Source organism: Carassius carassius, chromosome 19, assembly GCF_963082965.1.
Source record: "Carassius carassius chromosome 19, fCarCar2.1, whole genome shotgun sequence".
NCBI lineage: Eukaryota > Metazoa > Chordata > Actinopteri > Cypriniformes > Cyprinidae > Carassius > Carassius carassius.
The window spans coordinates 16223586-16243156 of record NC_081773.1 but is presented as its reverse complement, the minus strand read 5'-3'; the positions used below and the strand labels follow the sequence as shown (position 1 = coordinate 16243156).

At 41.7% G+C, this 19571-nt stretch overlaps 1 protein-coding gene across 1 annotated transcript in view; it reads right to left on the bottom strand.

Annotated features, from left to right (window-relative positions):
* The window catches only part of LOC132095183 (uncharacterized), a 64158-nt gene that overhangs the window by 35186 nt on the left and 9401 nt on the right, over nt 1-19571 (bottom strand). The window contains exon 4 of the mRNA XM_059499981.1: nt 387-524. Within this exon, the coding sequence (XP_059355964.1) occupies nt 387-524 (138 nt within the window). The remainder of the gene's footprint in view (nt 1-386; nt 525-19571) is intronic.

Below are 19571 nucleotides of genomic sequence, written 5' to 3'. Positions count from 1 at the left end.
TATTTTGTAATTATTTTGGTTCAGAGAGGTTAAGTTACTTCTAGGCTCTTTGTCAAAGATAACTTAATGTCTTAAGTAATATTTTGAAATGTACAACTGTTTGTATTTCATTATTTTTGTCAGATTGTGTTTGTTTATAATTAGATGAAGACTACATTTCCTGTGTAATCAATCAATACAAAAATCCAGATATTTTCAAATTATTCTTAAACTTCTTCTAGCCACTATATTCTGAAATACCAGTTTAATTAAGAATGCCTAATTAAAAATTCTCGATTCAATTACTAATGAGAAGAAACTACATCTGGTGCCATAAACAAGTATTTCTGGATTCATAAAATGACAATGTTTGAATATGGTAGAAAAAAAAAGATTTGAATACCTACATGTGTTAAAAAAAGGATCATCATTCAAAGGCATACCATCAGCAGTGTAAAGGCATACAGACATGTTTTCGTCAACACTGTTTTCATGGCAGATTCGCAACATCAGGTCCTCCACTGTATTTTGTGAGGGATCTATACCTGTACAATTATAATGGATAACTGCATTTGAATCAGTTGAAAAATATTATATAAATACATACCTGTCTTAACATTACATTAAATTATTATATTATATTTTGTTGATATGTATTTATTTTATGAAAACTTATGAGATATATATTGTGGTAATCATGTTATGAAAGCATTAACCCTTGTGAAGCCATGGTTTACAGTTTCGATCAGGGAATGGAGTACAATTTAAACAAAAGTTTCTTGGAGATTATTGCTTTAGTTAACACACACACACACACACACACACACACACAAATACATTTTTATTTGTGTACAAGTATATTAACCCAGGAGTCTCACACTATTTTTGTAGTCAGTGGAATGGTGAATTTCAGAATTTCTTTATGGAGATTTTGGAAGTGATTTTTAGATTTGAAACCTTACTGTTGCACTCTGTTGACTCAAAAAAAAAAATATTTGGATAGAAAACATGTCTTTGGATTTCTTTTGGATCTAGCTAAATCTAATTAACTGAAACTCAAATATACACTTCTGGAAAAAAATTAAGTGACCACTGCAAATATACTTATTATATTATATATATACTTATATATATAAACTTTTTTTGAATTATTTTTTTCTCTTCTTAAAACAAACATTTTTCTATAAACTTCTGACAACGTTTCTCCCAAATTCCAAATAAACATATTGTCATTTGGAGCATTTATGTGTAGAAAATGTCAATTGGTCAAAATAACAAAAAAGTTGTTTTCAGCCCTCAAAAAATTAAAGAAAACAAGTTCATAATTTTTAAACAACACAATACTAATGTTTTAACTTGGGAAGAGTTCAGAAATCAGTATTTGGTGGAATAATATACTCTGTTATTAATGTAACCTCGGTTCCACGAGATACGGAACAAGTACTTGCATCTGTTTAAGACGCTTCGGGGGCAAACTCCTTATTTCTCCGATGACTGTAGCCTTTCAATAACTCAGTGTAACTGCACGACCATTGGTTCGTGCAGTGAATAAAAAAGGAACCAATGGCTCGGCAGCGGAACTGCACAAGCCAATGATGGTAAAGCCTGCCAAAGTCCGGGGTCATCAGGCAATATAAGCGGCACATCGCCACAGGAACCTCAAGTTACTTCGACTGAAGGGACAACTCAGTCATGCTGCTACATATAATGGCAAATTACACAGTACAAATTCCGTATCTCAGGGAACTGAGGTTACGTTAGTAACTGAGCATGTTCCCTATTGATACTTCACTCATACTGAGTCGGTGTAAGAAGCTTTGGGGAACCAGTACTATCCCACCGTGCTATGCTAGAGGAACAACTAATACTTGAATTTGCCTAAAGCACCCAAAGAGGCACAGAGGGACCAAGTATTTAGCAGGGAAGCCCCTCAAAAGGCAATAGGGCTAAACTCAGAGAGGTCAGACCAGCCTTGTATAATCGTCCTGAAATAGTTCAGTACAGCCTCGGAACTAACTGAAGGCCAAGAGCATACATGGAGGCAAACGCCAAGCACTGGTTGTCATACCCATGCCTGTAAGGCCGGGATGTCCAGACTAAAGAGGCCCAGCCGGCTCCCTCACAAATTTCTGCAGTGGACACACAGTTTGTGTGGGCTCTTACTATTATGGGGCACTGAAAGCCCAAATAAGTGTATTCTAGCATAATAGCATCACCTTTCCATTTCGAAAGTCTCTGTTTCATAACCGGGCAACCCTTGGTGCGGCCACCGAAGCATACATATAGCTTATCCGACAGTGTGAAACAAGGTGGAATGCTCAACATAAGCCGCATTTCCACTGTCGGGCCAGTGTGAGCCAGGGCTTAAAACGGTCCAGGCGGGGCTAATAGCCTCGGGCCAGTAGCACCGAGGCTTCACTTAAACACGCCCTTTACATGCCTCTCAGGAACAACGTCACGCAACCTCATCATTTCACCAACAAAGAGAAGTTATCAGAAAACTAAGAAATAAGTCAATGGAACTAGCGCTATCACAAAACGAATATGATAAAAGTGGCCGTTTGTTTGCATGCTTTGTTAAATATTTAAATTCAAAAGCATCTATGTTTTTCTATAGAATAAGTGATACATTGATTATAATGAATTAATTTAGCAGGACTCAAAATGAATCTCACAGAAATTCCTATTATTTTTATTTTATTTATTTTTAACGTTTATGAAAATAGCCTGCTTATTCAGTCGAGTGTGTTTCTGTTTATTTTTAGTGTAAGGGAAACAGGTCAATTTAGCTCAAAGGGAATCATTTAAGATTTTAAAAGGAATTTGAACAGAATCACTGTTTCACAGCTGATCCCGGAGACGCCCTGCGATTCACTAAACGAGCCGTTTAACATCAAATCTGCGCTGGATATTAATATCCAAAGAATAGTGAAAACACTATCAATTAGCACAGTAACAAGATCAGCAGTTTAAGACATTAACTTGTAAGCACAAAACACAAGATACTTATATTTTCAATATAAATAAGGCTTTATTAGATAAATCTAAGACATATAAACTAATCTAAAACATAAACGCACGTACTCACACATTCACACAAGTTGCAGGAAGATCGAAAGTTAGGGAAAGATGAGTTTAAGAGAATGGAAATGTGGAATCCCAAGTTTACAGCAATACGTTAAATTGCATAGACATGAACAACCATCAATCACTTAATCAGCCCTCGCATTGAGTTCCTCAATGAAGTTAAAATTATATTAGATACACCAGTACAAATCAGAGTCTAGAGGTACTACTTGTGTCTCCTGTGTAAAGTTGTCGTTGAAAGGGGGTTTCCCGATGTCGCTGATTGGCTGGAAGTTCAGTAGTCGCTGAAGTGACGTCTTGAGAAGGCCGTGGTTGGGCGTTGGCTGAAGACGCGGAGTTGTGTGGCTGGTTGAAGTTGAACGGGCACTCGAGGTCAGACTCGGAGACACGGCGTTACAAAACTTAACTCAGAACACGAAACTCTCAAACAGAAAAAAAAAGAAATAAAGTTTGACGAGACTAGGTGTTTCTTCTCATTGTGGCTAAGTAGCAGCAGGCGTGCAGGCCGAAGCACGCTGGAACCGCGCTCAAAGAATGCTAAAAGTGATCACTAAAAGCACGGCTAGTAGCAAAGCTAAAAGCTAAAAGCAGGCATGACTAATAGCAGAAGCATAGCTAAAAACTAAAAGCATACATGACTAACAGCAGAAGCAAAGCTAGAAGCTAAAAGGTGTCCTAAGTATTTAAACTGGCCTGTTGGCCACACCTCAAATGTTGTCTTGACCAATCAGATATTGTCTTGGCTCGGGGGTATCATAAATCATATGTTATCATATCAAGCATGTGGTCCGAATTTTCCCGCTCTTGCAGTGTCTAATTTTGGACATGATTCCTATAACAAGAATATGATACATTTGACAAATAACTGATGGTCATGACTGTTTCAAGCAAGCAGATTCAAACAAATACATACCAAACATGATTATGAATCCTTAAGCTATCCCATAGTTATTAAAAGACATTTAAAAGAAAAGTGATTATAAACATGATAGTCAAATGTGTGGGTTACATATAAATGAATATGGAGTGAAGCGATGGACTGATATTCATTTATAAGTCTTTTTGAGTTCATTTTGGTCCATATATATGTAGAAAAGACAGTTTCTGTGTTATTATCTGACAAAGATTTCTGTGGAGACCAGAGGTTCAAAGGCCCCCCTTAGGAATTTCAGTCGGGTTCTGCTAGGTGGGGGGAAGTCAATCCAAGAATCTTGTTTATTACTTTAATGGGTTAAAATGTGATGTCCGTCGTTGCATCTCAATTACTTGCCCCAAATTTGACAATCTCTTTTCCGAATTGAAATTGTCAATGATTGTTCTAGTGGTGTTAATGTTGAAAGCTGTTCTGTGAAAGAGTTGGTTGGTTGGTTATCTTGCTTGTGACTTGTGGCACAGAATGATTTATGACTTCCTGTTGCCATTCTGAGGAATTCGGCTCGTGTTTCAACCACAGTCCTGATCGACTCTTTAATTCAGAATGAATGATAATATCTCTATTTTTATAAAAGCTCCCGAACAAAAACGTATATTTTTATGATAGGAAACGTGGAGCTAAACTCTCAAGACAAGACTTATGACAGATAATATAAGTTACTAAATAAATACACGATTGTGATAGAGAATAAGAAGCTGACATCTTGATTTCTTCAAGTGGCCATATTTACCATGTTTACTATGGTAACGTTAATGTCTAGCGTGCACAGTCTTTTGCATTGTTTATAAATATTTCTGTCTTGTTCCGTGATTATAATCCACATCGGATCAAATTATTTCAAACACACGCTTCTGACTGAAAGTGAGTTTTGAGCAACTTATTTAAAAAAGGGTTTAATGCTGGTGTTATATCCTTCTGAAATGATCCGCGGTGCTGACGCTATATATTTTTATAAAAGCTCCCGAACAAAAAACATTATTATATTTTTATGACAGGCTACGTGGAGCTAAACTCTCGAGAAGAGACTTATGACAGATAAAATATCTTACTAAATAAATACACAATTGTGATCGAGAATAAGAAGCTGACGTCTGATTTCTCCTGGTTGCATTTACCATGTTTACAATGGTAAAGTCAATGTTTAGCGTGCACAGTCTTTTACATTGTTTTTAAAAATTTCTGCCTTGTTTAGTGATTATAATCCACATCGGATCAAGTTATTTCACACACTCGCTGCTGACTAAGAGTGAGTTTTGAGCTCAACTTATTTTAAAAAGTCTTTTATACTGGTGTTACAGCTGTTTTCTGTCTGTAATGATCTGCAGCGCTGATGCTCTGCAGACACAGAGAAACTCCGCCTTTGTTCATAACCACTCCTCTAGCTCCAGCTGGCCCACTTTGGCCCAAGGTTTTCGTCGGGCCAAAAAACCCTGGCCGTTGGCCCCGAGGAAGCCCTGACGAGGCACGATCTAGCCCCGGAAATGACAGTGGAAACATGACTGGCCCTGGTACGCACTAGCACGCCCGCTTTAAGCTCGACAGTGGAAACATGGCTATAGACTTTTAGGTCCCTGACGGGGCAGAGTAAGTTCAACTCTTGGTTTTGCTCCGAAGAAGGAAGTGCGGATAGAGTTATTACCTGTGCTCTAAATGGAGTAGAGAACACTTTAGGAAAATAACTATGCCTTGTTTTCAGAACGACCTTAGAGTCGTTGAGCCCAAATTCGTGAAATGGTGAGAATGGCCGAGCAGGAAGGGGTCTCTTGATTTTCAATTGCAAGGCTTGATCTTGGCGAAGATCAGTAGTCATCGCTGAAGGAGAATAATCTGAGGATTCTATGGCGATGTGGTAAAGCCCACCAAAGCCTGCCAGATTGGGATGCTGTCAAGCTGCCAAGCCATTGGTTAGTTTTTTATTCACTGCTCTAACCAATGGCCGTGCAGTTACACTGCTTTATTAAAAGGCTTCAGTCATCGAAGTAAAATGAGTTTTCCCCAAAGCATCTTAAACAGACGCAGTACAGTATTGATAGGGAAAGTGATTTTTTTGTCACAGCTTTGATGTGTAATTTGCCACTTCTGGTGGAAACCTTCAAACAATTCGTCTTTGTTTGATAGCTTGTTATCATCTATCTTCCTCTTGATCACATTCCAGATGTTTTCAGTGGGGTTCAGGTTTGGATATAGGGCTTGGGCGCCGTGTTGTATTCTGGGATGTGGCGGCCATGTTGATGGCCTCGCGAATGTAAACATACAGCAAGTCGAACGAGAAGAAGCAGAGTTGGGAGAAAGAAAAAAGATGTTAAAATAGCGAAAAGGTTGTGGGATTTACAGCTATACGCTAAATAGGGATGCCAGGGACCGGTATGTGGACAAAATCGGCACTATTAACGGTTTGGATCCATATGAAATTTCCAACAAAGAGTGGAGCACCGACGACGACTTGCTGCTGCACTTTTGCATTATAGATATCTTCAGCTATCTTGTTTGTTTTGTTACCGCCTACACTTCAGAACAGTTCCGAAACTACAAGTCACTGGAGTCTCATGTGTGGTTCACATGTACTTTTAACTATGTGTTTCAAAAGTGTAGTTAGTAGCTGTCAACCCTCCCGTTTTTTTCCGGGGTTCTCACGTATTTGAGCTCTTTTCCCGCTGTCTTCCCGTTTTAGTATTTTCCTGTAAAATATCTCGTTTGCCCTTCCATCGGACCTGTCAGTCTCTGTAACGTTACTGTTGTCCTGTTGCTACCCCCTTGCCCTTCCAGCGAATCAGATGTTTTCAAAGCATCGTTTTGCTTACTTGAAAGCAACCTTAGCGTGGTGTTGGGCTTTTTAAGATAGCGTGGTTGTTGTGAGAGCACTATTTCACACCAATCTGTAAGCAAAGTCACGTTAGACCTAGCTTCACAACTCGCTTAACATTAGTTCCCTTTCGAGGGAACTTCGAACTGCGTCCTCTAGGGGGCGCTTTGGGGAACACCTCGTCGTGACCCGTGTATGAAGCATACATTGTAAAAACACCAACTTGTTGGCCGGCGACAGCCACCGACATCACTACCGGCGCATCTATAAATTAGCACCGGGAGAGCACGTCATTATCTTCTTCATCTTCACTGACTATTTTGTTAGAAGCGTGCATCTGAAAGAACCGGTAAGGGCGATCTTTCTCTGTTTATCATGGCGACAACTAGCAAGCGTTTAGACGATGTGTGCATCCGTGTCGGCGTTATTTGACACCCGATGACACACGCGATCTTTGCGTCATTTGTTTGGGTGAAGAGCGATTGTGAGCGTTTTTTTCAATGGAAAAAGCTCCGCTCTCGTTCGTCTCTCTTCTGAAAAAAAAAAAAAGGCAGCCATCTGCTTCCTGCGGTTCAGGATCTGTCCATGTTGAGGCGTGGAAGAAAATGAGCTCGTGAGAATACAGGTGGATCTGTCTGAATGGTTTAAAGAGGGACTTTCCCTTTCGCGCTCATAAAAAAAAAATTAAAAATAAAAAAAGGGCGGCGGGCGAGAGAGAGCCTCGGGAGGATGATGTTATATCTTTAACACTTTCTGATACTGAGGTAAGTGCTCTGCTGGGTTTTTACCCAGGAAAAGCAGGAGATATTTGAGGATGGTGAAGAAGCTGAGGCTGAGCCTTCTCAATTCTCCTGCCCTGCGTATGTAGAGCTGTTGGAGGTTATTGAGCGAAAATTACCTTTTGACCATAGCCCTCCAGCTCAGGTGAGCCTTTCATTTGTGCATGATCTCAATACAGAGATTAAAAAGAAATGAAAGATGCCGTTTTCTTCTCGCATCCATCGGCATCGGCATGAAAGTAATCTGCCGACATCGAGGTGATGCGCGAAAAGCAGCTAGGAGGGAATGCCCCCTGTAGAAAGAGCTAAAATTTTTATAAATAATTTATAAATAATTTTTATCTGTGAAAATTTTTTCTTTCTGCAGGGGAAATATCCTCTCTTAATCTCCCTCCTTGCCATTTAAGCCCCTTCAGAAAATCATCTTGCTTAAATGGCAAGGCATACGCAGTAGCAGGTCAGGCTGTGGCTTTATTACAGCACAATGCTGGTGCTTCAAGCATATCAGACTGATCTGCTAAGAGACCTCGATAGAGGCAGGGGCCTTTTTCTGATCAGGTAGCTGAGCTGCGCCACACCACGGATCTCTCTCAGTGCTACAAAGCAGGCCGCCTCTGCCATGGGCAGGACTATGGCGGCCATGGTGGCAGCGGAGAGACATTTACATTTACATTTACATTTATCCATTTAGCTGACGCTTTTATCCAAAGCGACTTACAATTGCTATATATGTCAGAGGTCATACACCTCTGGAGCAACTAGGGGTTAAGTGTCTTGCTCAGGGACACATTGGTGTCTCACAGTGGATTCGAACCCGGGTCTCTCACACCAAAGACGTGTGTCTTATCCACTGTGCCAACACCACCCCATAATACTGGAGACATCTGTGGATTAACATGGCAGACATCGGGAGGAAAGAAAATGCTTTCTGCTCGATGCTCAGGTTTCGCCTTCTGAACTTTTCTGTATTTCCGTTGAGACGGCGATTTGAGAAGTTCAGGGAGACGAAGGCGCGCTCTGCTGCTTTCAGATCCTTCGTTCCACGAAGGTCCAGGTCTGAGCCCGAACAACATAGGGGTCCTGGCCTGTCTCGATCTGAGGATCAAAGATGGGCATAGAAGGCTAGTGTCACAACTCGCGCTCCTCCCCCACCTGCAGGCAGGGGTTAGAGGAATCGTGGGTCAAGAGGAGGTTAGCAGAACCTAAGGGGTATGATCTAGACGAGGCAGCGTTCTCGTCCGAATCGGAGTGATACCGAGGTATCTACTCATTCCCTTTGGGGATTTTTAACCCTCTGGAGTCTAAGAGGTTATCAGGAGAAAATAGCCTCATAACGCGTATATGCGTATATTCAGAGGGTTAAATTCTGCTTTTATCCTCCCCTTTCTAATTCCCCTGTTACCACCAGCTCTCCACCTGATCGAGGTTAGGTGGAAACCTCTCGCATAACAGTCTCCTATGCTGGACCTATAATGTTTTTATGACCTGACTGATGGTCCAGACTAAAAGGAGGCACCCCTTGAGCGGGGCTCCGGTGCAGGAGGGTGGGTGAGTAAATGTAACCCTCTCTGTATATACTTGTGTTACATATTCATGTATTTGTGATTTGTTGTTTTAAGTTTTGATCTGTTTTTCCTGTAGAGGGCGAGTGTGTTCTGTCTTTGTTTTATTAGGGACTGATTGCCGGCACCTGTGGATGCTGTATGTTTGGCATAAGAAGTCCGAGCAGCCAGATCTGTGCGGCGGGCAGGGTGTTCGGCGGCGGTTCTGTGTGCTCTCCTGTTGTGTCTAAACCCAGTTAATTTTCCTATTGTTATGTCCTTATTATTGTCGTAATAAATCCCCTATGGTACGAGCTGTGTTGTCCATGTCCTCTCTTGTGTTATGGCTGCGGTCGTAACATAATTGGGGGCTCATCCGAAACGATTAGGTTTTTGTTTTGTTTTTCCATGTGTGGAGGAAAATGTGTGACGTATTTGGCCCGTCCTGGAAAGTGTTTGGTGTAACTGCTGTGGTCCCACGTGAGTATTTGCCCTGTATTTTGTAGTCGTCGGGTAGGTTGGACCTGCCACTTTGTTATTTTGCCTTTTTTATTTTTAGTGGTTATTCGGAGTGGGGGTACGTTTCAGTTCACGTGTGGCTGATCTTGTTAATGGGATCGGTGCGCAGGTGGACATGAGTTTAGCGTTTAAAGTCGCCCCGAGCCCCTAACGCCACTGAAGATTAGATGGTAAAAAATAAAACTGTTACAGGGTAAATGCATTTTTCTGTGGGATCGCTGTTAGTTGCAATTAGTGTCAGCCGCGTTTGTTTAGTTGCTTAAATGATCGTTAATTAGTGAGAGCAAGTTGTTTGTATACGTGCATGTACGTTTGACATTTATTCGTTTATTCGAGTGCGGATAAAAGTTTGAAATGGCTTCGGTGGACACTTTTCATGAATCTCCATCTGAGGAACTGCTTTCTTTGTATACAAAGGAACAGTTGTTGCAGATAGCAGAGTTTTATAAAATAGAAATAACCTCTAAGGACAGGAATTTAAAGGAAACTTTGCGGAGCATACTGAAAATCTTGTTAAATTTGGTATTCTAGAAAGGCCCTTAGCAGAGGAAATGGCTGGTCCTTCTATGGGAGATCATGCCATTCGTTTGAGAGAATTAGCTTTGAAAGAAAAAGAGTTGGAGTTTGAAAATGCAAAATTAGACTTACGAAAACGTGAATTGGATTATGAGTTTGCCTTAAAACGAATGGAATTAGAAATGGCCACTAAGAAGGGTGCTGCTGTCTCTGAATTTGATGTGGGAGACGAAATCGGGGGATGGTTCCTCCTTTTTGCGAAAGGGATGTTGATCCCTGACGCATAAGGTAGCATTTAAGTAGAAGTCATGGGACCGATTTCCTGTTTCTTCATCAGTCTTAAGTGATAAAAAGTCATCTGGCAATAAAACAGTCATTCCTTTTGGTGACAGGGCTTGTTTTTATTGTAAAGCTTCTGGACATTTAATTGCAAACTGTCCCATTCTTAAAAAGAAGTCCAGCCCAAAGTCTGTTGGTTTGATTTCAGGTGATTTTTATTCAAAATCTGTTCTTCCGTCTGACTCCATGACTCAGTCCGAGAAGGCTGGATATGGGCCATTCCTGAATAGGGGAACTGTGTCCGTGTCTAGTTCTGATGAGAGTGTGCCGGTAAGCATCCTTCGCGATACTGGGGCTGCTTTGTCATTCATTTTGGAGGGAGTATTACCATTGTCTGAGAAGACTGCTACAGGTACTTTCGCTCTCGTTCGAGGTTTCGAAATGGGAGTTTTAGAAGTTCCATTACACCGTGTTCACTTGAACTCCGAATTGGTGTCTGGGAATGTGATTGTAGGTGTTCGTTCGTCTTTGCCCATTCCTGACGTAACTTTCATCCTGGGAAACGATTTAGCTGGAGGCAGTGTGTGGAGTTGTTTAAATGTGCCACCTGAAGTGGTAATGTCACCTCTCGTTGCTACTACTGATGAGTGTGCTTTAAAACACCCTGATGTGTTTTCAGCATGTGCGGTTACACGCTCTATGGTTAAACCTGATGTCTCAGATGAGGTTGAGTTAAGTAGTACGTGGTTTGAAAATCCTGAGTTAACAAAGTTGTCTTCTGTTGCTCCACAGGGGGAATTAAATCTATATCCTCTGAGTGCTGAAATAGGTTTTGAACATCTTGGTGATTTGTCTCTGTCTTCTGATAGACTAATTGCCACTCAAAGGTTAGATCCTACGCTTGCGTCATTATTTGAATTGGTTCATACAGGGCAGACATTTGGGAATGCACACCAGGGTTACTTTCTCAGGGATGGGATATTGATGAGAAAGTGGGTGCCTTCTAACTCGTCTGATATCTGGAATGTTGTTGATCAAATTGTGATTCCGGTTGATTATCGAGACATGATCTTAAGTGTAGCTCATGATGGTACGGCTGGTCATTTGGGTGTAAGAAAAACATACCATCGAGTTTTACGTAACTTTTACTGGCCCGGTTTGAAGACAGATGTGTCCCGCTATTGTCAAACTTGCCATACTTGTCAAATGGTTGGGAAGTCTAATCAAACTATTCCTCCTGTTCCGTTGTTTCCAGTTCCTGTGGTGACTGAACCCTTTGAACACATAATCATCGATTGTGTCGGGCCTCTTCCTCGTTCGAAGTCTGGTTGTAAGTACTTGCTGACCATAATGTGCGCGACTACACGTTTTCCTGAGGCGGTACCTTTACGTACAATAACGGCGAGAACTATTTCTAAAGCACTCGTTAAGTTCTTCACACTGTTTGGTTTACCGAAAGTACTCCAGAGCGATCAAGGTACTAATTTTACATCTCGTATGTTTTCGCAAGGGCTTAAACGTCTCCACATTAAACATAATTTCTCATCTGCTTATCATCCTGAAAGTCAGGGCGCATTAGAAAGGTTTCACCAGACCTTGAAATCTATGCTTCGTTCTTACTGTTTCGAGTTAGGACGAGATTGGGAGGAGGGAATTCCATGGCTTCTTTTTGCTTCACGCGAGGTAGTGCAGGAATCACTCGGGTTTAGTCCCGCTGATTTGGTCTTTGGCCATACTCCGCGTGGACAGTTAACAGTCCTGAAAGAAAGTTGGCTATCCGATCAAAAAGGTAAATCTCTTCCCGAGTATGTTACTGATTTTCGTACCCGTCTTCATAGAGTCCGTGAGTTGGCTAAACAAAATCTTGAAAAAGCACAAGGTAAAATGAAGGTCTGGTATGATAAGAAAGCCAGAGAACGAAGTTTCAGACCAGGTGACAAAGTGCTGGTTTTGTTACCTGTGCTGGGAGGGTCGCTGCAAGCACGATATAGTGGTCCTTATGTTGTGGAAAAGAAACTTTCCGACCGTAATTATGTTATTCATCTCCCAGATCGCTGTAAAAGTTCCAAAGTTTTTCATATTAACATGATCAAGATCTATCATGAGAGGGAGTTGAGTATTGAGAAGTCTCTGAAATGTGTTCCTCCCAGTATTAATCCAGGACCAACTGACATGACTGCTGCTGTATGTTTGGCTGTACAGGAACCATTGTATGAAGAGGTGGGACCTTCTAGGTGTGTAGTTGAGGGTCGGTTGAAAAATTCTGAAGCGTTGCTAACCTTGTGTAGTCAACTGTCACATTTATCTGCTGTGCAACAAACTGACATTTTGGAATTGGTAAAGAACTTCTCGATGTTGTTTAGTAATATTCCTACACAAACGTCTGTTATAGAGCACGATATAGATGTGGGGCTTAACACTCGACCTATAAAGCAACATCCATATCGTGTTAATCCAAATAAAAGAACTCTTTTGAATAAAGAAGTTCAGTATATGCTAGAGAATCAAATCGCAGAGCCTAGTATTAGTCCCTGGAGTTCACCCTGTTTGCTGGTGGGGAAGTCTGATGGTAGTTATCGATTCTGCACTGACTATCGGAGAGTAAATGCTGTAACTAAGGCTGATTGTTATCCATTGCCGAGAGTAGATGACTGCGTAGATCGTGTAGGTTCCGCTAAATACGTCTCAAAACTGGACTTGTTAAAAGGATACTGGCAGGTACCTTTAACGGTACGTGCTAAGGAGATTTCAGCGTTCGTAACTCCTGATGCGTTCCTTAATTATAGGGTAATGGCTTTTGGAATGCGAAATGCTCCTAGCACGTTCCAGAGACTCGTGAACACTGTTCTGGCCGGCGTATCGGGTTGTGAAGCCTACTTGGACGACCTCGTTTTATACAGTTCTTCTTGGGATGAGCATTTAAACTTGCTTAGGGAGGTTTTTTCCCGCTTGGCAGATGCAAAGCTGACTGTCAATTTAAGTAAGTGTGAATTCGGTAAAGCTAACCTAATTTATTTAGGTAAAGTGATTGGTGGGGGAAAGGTTCGTCCAGTTGCGGCAAAGGTTACTGCCATTTGTGAGTTTCCACCACCTGTCGATCGAAAACAGCTGCGACGTTTTCTAGGGATGGTCGGTTATTATCGAGAGTTCTGTAAAAACTTTGCAACTGTGGTTTCACCCCTTACCGATTTGCTAAGTCCTAAGCCGTTATTTCGCTGGTCAGATTCGTGTCAGAGTGCTTTTGAGAATGTTAAGTCCTTGTTGATTTCAGCGCCTGTTTTGATGGCACCGGATCATTTAAGACCTTTTAGCCACGCAGTTGATGCGAGTGACGTGGGTGCGGGAGCTGTTCTCCAGCAGAGGGGTTCTGATGAGGTAGAACACCCTGTCTGTTACTTTTCAAAGAAGTTTGTTGCTGCTCAAAGGAATTATTCTACTATTGAGAAGGAGGCTTTAGCTTTAGTCCTCGCCATCTGTCATTTTGAGGTTTATTTGACTGGCTCTCATCCTATTGTTGTGTATTGTGATCACAATCCGCTTCAATTTTTGAATTCAATGCGCAACACTAATCAGCGTCTTATGCGTTGGAGTTTGAAGTTACAACCATATGACCTCAATATCAAACACGTTCGAGGTAAGGATAATGTGGTGGCTGATGCCCTGTCCCGGGTCGGTTAGGGGCATGAACTAGAGAGGTAATGAAAAGGTGAAGGTTCACTTTTGTGGGGGGTTAAGGTGTTACATATTCATGTATTTGTGATTTGTTGTTTTAAGTTTTGATCTGTTTTTCCTCTAGAGGGCGAGTGTGTTCTGTCTTTGTTTTATTAGGGACTGATTGCCGGCACCTGTGGATGCTGTATGTTTGGCATAAGAAGTCCGAGCAGCCAGATCTGTGCGGCGGGCAGGGTGTTCGGCATCGGTTCTGTGTGCTCTCCTGTTGTGTCTAAACCCAGTTCATTTTCCTATTGTTATGTCCTTATTATTGTCGTAATAAATCCCCTATGGTACGAGCTGTGTTGTCCATGTCCTCTCTTGTGTTATGGCTGCGGTCGTAACACTTGTGTGTATTTAATTGCTGGTGGTTACGTGTCTACTAATAAACTCTGTGAGTTTCCTTTGCAGTGCTCAGTTACAGTGTTTACTAAACATTCGCCAGCAGCAGCCATCCGGCTTCATGTTCCGGTATTAGGCGGCTGAGATCACAGGTTTCTGAGGAAGCCTCCTTGATCTTTAGGCCTGGCACAGCACTGCAGGGACTTTCATGGATGTCAGGCCAGGTCACCCCAAGGGGTCTCCTGGCCGCTTAGGGGTGCTGTCGCATCTACCGGGAAGTGGAGGTGGCAATTACAGAAGTCTTCTTGTGTATGCTGCCTCAGGTGATGCTCCCCTCGCCCGAGGTTTGTAAAATTGAGCTTGCCTCTCCCGTGAGATTCAGCACCTCTGCGATGCTTAGGAACCTTTAAGTACACACGCTAAGCTTTGTGTACTTTCTCAAAACCACATGGTGGTCAGTGTGCACGTGAACACTTTGCGCACTTTCTAAAAATCCACAAGTGGTAAGTTTGCGCGCAAGCCTTTCTGAAATCTTGTACGGTAAGGGTTACGTGCTCCGCTTCGTTCCCTTTCTTGAGATGATTAGACCTTGGTTCCTTGGGCTCCATTCAGCCAGTGTGTATTTGTTTATACACCTCAAGCATCGCTTCCCTCAACATGAGGGGCTATTTGGGTGATTCTCATGGTAATTTAGCAGCGCTCCCCTTTTTTCCAAAAAAGGGTAGCCTATGAGCGCGCTACTCTGAGCCCGGAGTTCTCCTCTCGTATGAGACTGAGTTCCCCAGAGCGCTCCAGTATTGTTTCCATAGATCAAGTTGATGACTCTCAATCATACTGTTTTGAGATACACTATTCCATCTATGAGCTGCTCTATCGGAGTGCCATGAGAGCCCCTCCTTAGAACAGTATTTGAAAATCCATGCTATGGTAAGTGTGCACGTGAAGTCTTTGCACACTTTCTGAAATCCACACGGTGGTAAGTTCGCACGCTAGTATTCTGCGTTCTTTCTAAAATCCTATATAGTGAGGGCTTTCTTGAGTTGGTAAAAGCCCCGTTCTTCTTGGGCGCCACTCCACCTGTGTATCCTCAGATACCCATCTAAACAGGGTGTTGCTACTAGAGAACTGTTGAGACAGCTCTTTCAGCAAGCTTATGCGTAAGCTAGCAGTAGCCCCTGTGTGACAGGCAAGACTTGGTACAAATGCTAGGTTCTTAGCCGTATCCCTTTAAAGGAATCTTTCCTGATTCCAAGCCTTCAGCTCTACCCTGGGCCGAGGCCCTAACAATTAAGTTGGGTATGTAGCTTAGGCCTTTTGGCCGTAAGGGGTACTGTCACAGACAGCCGTTTAAACGTCCCTGGGGCAACTCCCATGGAAATGGTAGAGTTGGTACTTAGTGCTCGCCATATTTTGGCGCCATATATTAATATTCTGGCCTGCACTCCCCTCAGCATGGTGGCATGGGTATACTGTTCCCCAAAGCGCCCCCTAGAGGATGCAGTTCGAAGTTCCCTCGAAAGGGAACTGTCTCAGGTTACGTATGTAACCAAAGTTCCCTGAGTAGGGAACGAGACACTGCGTCCTCTAGCTCCCTGCCATGCTTCGGACGCAAGCTTCAGACGAAGAAGATAATGACGTGCTCTCCCGGTGCTGATTTATAATCACGCCGGTAGTGACGTCGGAGGCTGTCGGCGGCCAACAAGTTGGTGTTTTTTCAATGTATGCTTCAGACACGTGTCACGACGAGCTGTTCCCCAAAGCACCCCCTAGAGGACGCAGTGTCTCGTTCCCTACTCAGGGAACTATGGTTACATACGTAACCTGAGACAGTTAATGCAGCAGTCTTGTAGTACAAATTTTTGTCAGCAGAGGGATAACAACAGAAAGATGAATGTTTAAATTTTCCCGTATTTTGGATGAGTAACTTGGGAAATTTCCCTTATGTTCAATGTTGACTTAAGTTATATAAAGTAAATATTCAGATGTTATGTTCTCCGTGGTCGCGCCTCCAAGCAGGAAAGTGGTGGAAAATTAATCCATTCAAATTTTTTCCCCATGGCGATTATGTGTTGCGCTATTACACCCCACAATACAGCAACGGTTTACCATGGTTGAAATAGATTTTTAATTAATCAAGTTAAGACACACGGCTGAGAGGGAGTACATCTAAACACTGCGCAGTAGTCAGGGTAGCAGTAAAGGAGGCCATCAACATGGCGGCCACACCAAGTAATGATGTCAAGACGCCCAAGCCCTATTGGGCTGGCCATGACAGGTTCTTGATCTGGTGGCATGGAGCATTGTCCTATGGAATAAACCATCTTTAAAGTTGGGGAACATTGTCAGAGCAGAAGGAAGCAAGTTTTCTTCCAGGGCAACTTTGTACATGGCTTTCATGCCACAGCTGCCCATGACAGCCACTAGAGGGCACTCCTCCCAGATAATTTCCTATTGTTTGTGGACTTCATTTCCCATTACCCTTTGATTTATCTATCAGGTCTCATTGTTTCCAGCTGTGTGTCATTAGCCTTGTTAATTTTCCTATTTATACCATGTTCACCTAGCATTGGGTGCTGCAACGCTGCACAGCACTGCACAGCTGCATCCCAGTCACACTGTTTACATCTCGCTTAATGGCATACTGGGAATGGAGAAAGTTGCATTCTTTCACAAAAACAGAGACCACTGTTATCAAAAGTATGGGAATACTTTAAACAGAGGCCAAATAAAATGGCCCTTTGTAAAACCACGGCAGCACAACTGCGATGCACGAGCACCTCAGAGGAAAACATCCTGGCGCTCTCCGGTGTTACGGTTTAACTGGTTACCGTGTGATCTGGCGACCAACTTCCTGGTTCAGGTCTCTGCTGCAGATGTGATGGAACAAACTGATGTGATATTATTAAGTGTCTAATAAACGCAGACTTGCTCATTGCATGATTCTGATATTCTTGTAAAGATTACAAGTTATTGGTGTGATCACCCGTAGCGGCTGAAGTAAGGATAAAATAAAAAATAAAGTAAGTCTGTGTTGGCGCGGGTTCTGAACACATGTTAGGGGCCGTTGCCATATCGCGCCTAAAAAGGCGTGGAAAACGCTAGACGCGCCGCTTTCTCCTTCTTTCCAAAGCGCTCGGGCAGTTGCGCTCCTGGGGCGTCTGCCGTTGCTAAGCAACCATGACGTGCTCTCTCCATGAAGACGCAGAAATTTGAGCAAAGGATAAATGGATTTGCAGCACTAAAAATCGCTTGCAGTAGCTCTGCTACTAAATTTATTTCAAAATGGCAATCCATATACAGCCATGATCAGCAGTTCCTTCATCTTAGCTGAGCTTTCAACGTTGTTACGTTAAAGGATGAAGCTGATTGGTTAGTTCTTGTCACATGACCCGCGGTGCGCTTGCAGCATTCTGAAAAGTTGAGATGTTTTTTATGGCGTTCGGACGAGCTCATTAATATGACGTTGCAACATGCACTCGTCTCACTGAACGTCTCACTGACGTCTTAATTTTTTTATATTAAATCCATTCATTTTAAGACGCAGACGAGGCGTAGACGTCACGCAGACGTCACGTAAATCACGTGTGGCAGTGAAGTGTCGAGTCAGAACTTTTATTCAGCAATAATGTTAAATTATAAAGATTTCTAGATTTTGAATAATAATCTGCCAGGATACATGAATCAATCCGGTAAAATATCATAGAAAAATATTAAGCAGCACAATTGTTTCCGACATTGAAAATACATTGAAGGACCATGTCTCAAAGAAGACTGGAGTGATGATGGTGAGAATAGGCTGAGATTTATTTATTTATTTATTTATTTGCTGTGTCCTCTATCTTTATCGTTGAGAAAACCTAAAATAAGCTCATTTTAAGCTTTATGATCAGTGAGTTATGTGTAAAACAAGCAAAGAAAGGCTATATAAAGGCCTATATAAAGGCCTATTTTCTAAGATTTTTAGCCATAACCACAATCAGACTATATTTTCCTGAGTGTGTTGGAGAGACTCCTAAAGTTATTGATATTCTTTACATTCTGCGTAGTCAGTTCACAGCAGTGATGGAAATTTATATTTTCAAACAAAAGTTATTATTACCCTTTATGTGCATTTTATATTTTTTTTTCTAGAAGAGTGCATTATATTTAGTGTCAAATTCTTAGATTCAATCAATAAAGTGAATTAGAATTATACGACATTCAGGGCTGTTACCAAATCAATAAAGATCATTATTAACAAAATATATATTTGCAATGCAGAGGAAACAACTGCATCTGAAGAGGCATTTAGATGTATTTACACACTGTTTAACATAAATGGAGAAATAATGTTTTGATATTTTATTCCTAAAACGTTGAATAGCCTACTGATATTTACGATTTAAAAAAAAACACCTTAAATACTTTAAACTACTTTAAATGTGAAATGAAACCCGCCAGTAGGTGGCAGAAATTCACTATTATTAAGTGAGTCATTGATCTTGACGGTTGATTAATTCAGGAACGAAACACGTCCATGATGCTCAGAGACACAAACAGCACCGTGGCTCTGTTTGGAATGAGCTATTTTTATTGGTGAAATTGAGCAAAAATTGGCAATGTGGTGTGTCTTAAACAGAAGTCTGTTAATATTGACTTCTTGTTTAACTGATGTAAAAAAAAAAAAAAACAATATACCAATTGTGATATTTGCAAGAGAAAAAAATGGGTATGAAGGTGCATAAGGGTCTGGGCAGTTTGGAGGCCCGCCAAGCCCAGGGGAACTTTTAGTTAAAACAAGGGAATGAATAGAGCCCTGCACAGCTTATCAGAATTCTAGTCCCGAGTCTGACTGGTCCCCTGTTTTTTGGTCTCTCTCTTTCCCATAAACAGCTGATGTTGCAGCAATTACAATATTTAAGTTTTCTTTTTTAATGGCAAAGTGGTCATATCTATTTTCGTTTCTTTATTTAGTTATTTTAGAAATATGTTTGGAACATTCGTTTTTTTTTTTCTTTCTAAGGAACAACCAAGAGGCCAGCAGCAGGAAGTACAATGAGCATATGTTTGATCAATTTAGCCTTCTTCAGAAATCAACACGA